Raw genomic sequence first — 6,000 nt, 5'->3', positions numbered from 1 at the left:
AAAGAGCATTTGAAAAGCATTTATTTTCTTTGGTAAGCTTAAAATTAGTTGTCAAACCAGCCTTCTACAATACTAGGTCAATGTCGCCACCCAGTGGATAAAGCTTACAAGTACCCATAAGAAAAGTCCACACAAAATGCAATATTGCACATAGAAAACCTTGTGATAGGTACTAGCAGCGCTCAAAGATACATCATAAATACTGTGAGGGCACTTAGTGTGTAAATTATGAATAGCTCAATAACATGTTGACCTGCATTGAAATAAAGTTGAAATTTAAAGTGCTGTACATTTACATGGGATGCAGTCATGTGACATAGGGCTGGGCAATTTATTGATTTATGATATTAATAATTTATGGATAATTGTATTGTGGGATGTTTTTAATACTGTGACTCATGATGATTTATTCAAGAAATTACTTAGAAAGATTATTGAATTTGTTTTATAAATTATGAAAAGTTTAGCTTTTTTGGGAATGTTTTTTGAAAATGTTTTACAAAACTGTGCCCGTTACCCAGTGTTTGTGAAACAGTGAACTAGACAGTTTGACATGTGATATGCCACACAGATATTGAATTGATATCGGAAGAAGGCCTGCCTGGTTATCATGATAAACGTATACTATCTTGTTTTTCCACAATCGCCCAGCCCAATTACACAGTGAAACCATCTCCGCTTCCATCTCATTTGTTTTTCTGGGTGTTTCGTCTTCCCACCTCGGTAGCCACCGAGCCCACCGTGGCACCCAACATCCCGCCAAAAGGCCCACCCACAAACAGGCCAACCAGTGCTCCCAGTAGAGCCTCCCGTCTTACCATCTTGGGAAGCCTCTTGATCCAGCCCGTCAGCTTCTCCCACAGGCCCCAGAGGAACGAGGGAGGAGGGGAGGCAGCAGGGGTGAGGCTGGAAGAACTGAAAATAACATCTATGTCCACAGTCAAGTCCCCTACGCTCCTCTCTGCCTCCTCTCGTACTTGTTCCATCTCCTCTTCGTCAACGTCTTCCTCCTGGATTGACCCCGCCTGACCGCCAGCCTCCTCTCCTCCTCTCCTCTGTCTCACTAGAGCCACCTGCCTCTCTCTCACCCTGGCCTCCGCCTCCTCGTACAGCGCACAGCTGAGGTGCTCCACCGGTTGTTCCACCTTCTCCAGCAGCTCCTCCACTGATTTTCTCCTCTCCTCCTCATCCTCCTCTTCTTTTTCTTCTCTGCCAGCCCTTGCCTTATGGGCGAAATGGAAAAATACAATATCACAATATTTTTCCAAGCTGTATCACAATACACAATCTTATCACGATTCTTTTTCATGTTGGTTTTTATGTTTATTTTTCAAGTTAATTTAAGTCTAAAATGTACCCTTATGACTATGTAACTATGACAGTCTATGGGTCAATTTGGTTTCATTTGTACACTAGATAGATAGATAGATACCCCAAGGGGGAAATTCAGTTGTCCAGTTGTAGCATAGCAGTATACAGTTATTTACAAAGTTACAGAGAAGTAAGAAAAAAGATAGATAAGAGGAAAAAAAAACAAGAGCAGTACAGTACCAATAAAGAGAAGGTGCATCAATAGAGGGGGCGAATAATATATAAGTATATATACATAAAGTTTCTTACAAAAAGAGACCGTAACAGTCAATGCTAGTTGTGCAACAAGTATCTCACTGTCATTGTTAAACAAAGCAAAATACAGTATTTTCTGGACTATAAGGCGCACCTGACTATAAGGCGCACTGTCAATGAATGGTCTATTTTCAAACTGTTTTCATATATAAGGCGCACCTGACTATAAGGCGCACATAATGGACGCTACCATTGCGTTATGCATCAAACAGATGGAGCTGTGCTAAAGGGAATGTCAATGTCAATGAATGATCCATATATAAGGCGCACTGGACTATAAGGCGCACTGTAGTTTTTTGAGAAAATTAAAGGCTTTTAAGTGCGCCTTATAGTCCGGAAAATACGGTACTCAGAAACTACCAACACAACCTAATAGAGCAATGTCAAAAATCAGTGCGAAAAAACAAAAACAAAAAAACAGCTCAGAGAAGAAGAAACAAGGAAGCGTGTCGCCGCAAGATGCACATGAGCACTCTCCCTGGAAGGTCCTTAGGGGTCAAAGTCAATACAGCAATAGTTCTGTCAGTCTAAGTTAGGAAGGAAGTCCTTTTCAATCGTCCGTTATGTGTCTCGTTGTACAGCTTAAGGGCGGCCGGTACAAAAGATTTTCCTAGTCTCTCACACTGTCAGAGTTAAGGGGAGACCTTGACTTTTTTAAGTTTGAGAACTACGGATTTAGACCAAAAAGCATGTTTAAATTAATTCTGCAATGAATCTCTGTATTAACAATTCAACAGGATTTATTTATAAGGCTCGCCTCCCTCATTGTATCATGATATATACAATATCTCTGAGAAGGCGTATCGTGTATCGTCTCAACAATATTTATCACCATATTGCCCACCCCTACCTTCAGGACGTGGTAGCGGTCCCCGCATCTCTCCGCCAGCTCCACGAGGTCCGGACGCTGTGTGGAGAGATATTCCTCCAGTTGCTGGTCCCGGTCCAGCTGGTCTACGTGGGTGAAGAGCACCACGGTGAAGTCGCTGGTTGCCCAGGAGCCAAAGAGCCTTTCCAACGCATCCAGAGTCTTGGTCTCCTCGCCGTCGGTCGGACGGTTCACGGGAACGCACAACAGGAAGGCATGGGGTGCGGGGGTTGATAGGGCAATGAAGGAGGAGATGTGATGTTTGGCTTCTTCAAGAGAGCAGTTTGAGCTAAACAAGTCTGGTGTGTCAACAATTACTACCTGCACAGAGACAGAGAGAGAGAGAGAGAGAGAGAGAGAGAGAGAGAGAGAGACCTCTAGTAAGTAGACTGAAACGTAGACCTATACTGTCTGCACATACAGAGCTGCTACCTTCATAAGCATTTAAAATCTGACGATTTCTTGTATATGATTTTAATAGTTTTGAGGAAAAAATGCTGCTAATTGTCTCAAAGTGACTGCAAAAAGATTGCTATTTGTACCCTGTATATAAAACATAGGCTACTGTATATGTCACAATGTGAAACAGCTTTGTTTAACACAACGCTGTACCGCCTCTCAAACTGTATATTAATTGTCACTGTCAAGCAGAAACTAATACATCAGTGCTATTGAACATCCTTTAAGTATTGTGTGGGTTTTACAATATTAAACCACCTAACTCCAACTTTGGAGAAACTTTTTTCCATCATTGATTAAAATGACAAAGTCACACAGGAAAAAAGCTACCTCCACATTAATGGTCAAAAACCTAACTCCACTTGAGCTGTATTTGGGTAAAGTGATGAAGGACACATTCAAGTAGGCTATCTGACAATGTATATAAACTAAAGACGAGTCACCATAGCAACTTTGATGAGGCAGTTGTGTTTGGATTGGACATAGTTGGTTGCCTGACAGCAGAGATATGCTATACCTATATTTCCCCATGTTCTTAAACTGTTTATATTTTGACAATTGCTTTGAGTTAGCAATGGAAACTGCCCATAATGTACCGATCTTCCTGCAACCTCCCCTCTGTGGCGCTGGCACTCATTTGTAGCAGCAGCAGCATCATCGCTGCCGTCATGCTGGGGCTGAAACACTGGCAGGCCTAGTATGGTGTTCCCAGCTGAACTCTTTCCTGCTCCCGTCCGGCCGAGCAAAACCAACCTTAGCTCTGGTAACAATTAAGAAGTGGGAAGAGACGGCGTGAGTGTCCATAAACACGTTGGATATTATCTTTTATTACGTGTTTATTGATTTCTAACAGAGCCATAAACAAACAGCTGTTGGATAGCCTAGTAGTCGTTCTTTCAAACTGTGCGCACTTTCGTTTAGCTAGTTCGTAAGATACGTTGTCATTGACCATCATAACTCATCATCTCTCTCCATCAACGTCATATTCTGAAGCCTTGCAGCTGCTGACAAGCGGTTTAGCCGCTGCGTCTTGCTCCGACGCCTCATCTTACGAAAAAACGCATAGGGAGCGGCATCCATGGGAGTGATACATTTGTTTTAAACTGTTTTACTACTGGGCTATGATGTAGACTTCAAAGTGTGCAATACATAGGCCTACGCTATGTAATAAATGATAAGGTATAAAGCTTACCTTTTACTGGTTCATTCCGTGCCATTGCTTATTCGTGTTTTGCGTTTTTAGCCAGGAATGTAGAGACTAGAGTCACTAGACACTTCCTTGTTCACACTAGAGCCTGACCCACCCTTGTAAAAGTATTCAACACTGTCCGTAAGCACAGATAAGGCCCCGTATAGACAGTTAACTGTACTGCAGTGTACACTACCAGCCTCGGGCTCCATCTGCTGCTTGCATGCATGTGATTTATTCCGTTATATGAGGCATTCTATCGAATTGGTGCAAATTGCTGTCCCACTATGAAAAACACATTTTAAAAAACATTTAAGTATTTAGACTTTGCATGTGTACAAATATCATATTGTGATCTAATTAATCACAATATATTAATTGAGGTAATACATAATTAAATATATAAAAAATAAGCCATTATATGTCACTTACTATTGGAAGGTGGCTGTCCCCACCTCTAACCTGTTTGGTTAGAGGTGTTTTTATCTGTGTATGTTTTTATCTGTGTACACCTGTTCAGAACTGTGTTTGCTAGCCATTTTTAGCCTATCATTGTTGAGTTAAGCTAAAAAATAGATTAAATTGTATACCGAAACATGTTATTCGTTTCGGTAGTGACATTATGGTTTCGGTAGTGACAAAAAGGTATGTTCATTAGTTTAATACATATATATTATTGCTGTTGTCATTATTATTATTATTATTAATAATAATACAATTTTTTTCATGAGTTCTATTGTATTTGTGATTTTGCAGGGAGAAATAAAACACCAAAAATGCTAAAAAGTGGTGCAGCGAGACGCATGTAGACAGGATATGCATACTCCCGGGCCCTCTACAGCATCCCTGCAAGATTAAAGAGCTGGTCAGTTGTCCCACGACTTGGACAGAATCAGGACCAGGACAGGAGGGTGGTTCTGATGTCATTTGTTTAGGAGTTCCTCAAAGTTTTCCTTCGACCGCCCTACGACTTCCTCATTTAAAGTCAGCAGATTCCCTTCCTTGTTGTACACAGCTTGGATGGTTCCTCACTTTCCCCTCCTGAGATGTTGTATGGTCTTCCAGAACAACTTCACTTGGTTTCAAAGATAATTGCAAATTATTGTTTGTCATTCCAAATAAATGGATATGGAAAATGGAACCAGTTGTTGTCTTTTATAAAATTAATTACCATTATTCTATTGATCCTGTGTTTATAATATTTCCAACATAATGCATTTTGAGTTATAGCTAAAAGTGTTAAAAATATTGACTATACTGTATTGTTACGGTAGTGACCATATAGTATTAATTCAATGCTATGGTCACTACCGAAACAAAACAGTCACTACCGAAACAGTAGGGTCACTACCGAAACACCAGTTGTTTTATCAAAAATAAAAGATAATGAATTATCAATTAATATTTAATGATAATGATTGGTTAGGAGTATGTGTAATTTCAACTATCCTTGAAGGTGCCATCAAAATAATACATTTTACAAAGAATATAGAGTTTTGAATTCGATGAGTCCTAAAAATACAACATTACAAAATATGTTAAAATATTAATTTAAATGTAGTTAATTGTGGAAACCACCTACATTAATTTTTTAAAATAGCCTGTACATGGGGGAATAGAAAAGAATATGAATAGATTAATACCAGTAAGACTCCCTAATCGGGAGATAAGCGACCGTAGGTCACTTATCTCCACAAATAGGGCAAAAATGTGTTTTTCCAAAATCTTCCTGATCCATGTTGATGACATGAGTGTAGACATAGTGTGTAGTGAGTTTCGTGATTTTAGGGCAAAATCTGTAGGAGCAGTGTCCAAAAATGTGTTTTAAAAATCGGCCTGAAGGTGGCGCTAGAAGAGG

At 40.1% G+C, this 6,000-nt stretch overlaps 1 protein-coding gene across 1 annotated transcript; it reads right to left on the bottom strand.

Moving 5' to 3' along the window:
- Nucleotides 1-619: 619 nt before the first annotated feature.
- On the bottom strand, nucleotides 620-4,252 carry LOC308283974 (GTPase IMAP family member 7). Its single transcript, XM_080724488.1, has 4 exons — nucleotides 4,146-4,252; nucleotides 3,550-3,713; nucleotides 2,477-2,815; nucleotides 620-1,223 (listed from the first exon to the last, which is right to left on the bottom strand). Exons 1-4 carry the CDS (start codon nucleotides 4,168-4,170, stop codon nucleotides 687-689), a joined length of 1,065 nt encoding a protein of 354 aa, XP_080580614.1. The 5' UTR covers nucleotides 4,171-4,252; the 3' UTR covers nucleotides 620-686.
- Nucleotides 4,253-6,000: the final 1,748 nt, after the last annotated feature.

This window comes from Nannobrachium achirus, assembly GCF_963921795.1.
Source record: "Nannobrachium achirus genome assembly, chromosome: 4".
NCBI lineage: Eukaryota > Metazoa > Chordata > Actinopteri > Myctophiformes > Myctophidae > Nannobrachium > Nannobrachium achirus.
Note: the sequence above shows the minus strand (reverse complement) of the source record. Positions and strands in the feature narration are given on the sequence as shown.

Coding starts and splice junctions, on each gene's coding strand:
- LOC308283974 (XM_080724488.1), bottom strand. CDS start 4,170: ATGGCACGGAATGAACCAGTAAAAG. Junction 2,816..3,549: donor GGGAGGTTGCAGGAAGATCG/GTACATTATGGG, acceptor GTCTCTGTGCAG/GTAGTAATTGTTGACACACC. Junction 1,224..2,476: donor ACCGCTACCACGTCCTGAAG/GTAGGGGTGGGC, acceptor TTCGCCCATAAG/GCAAGGGCTGGCAGAGAAGA.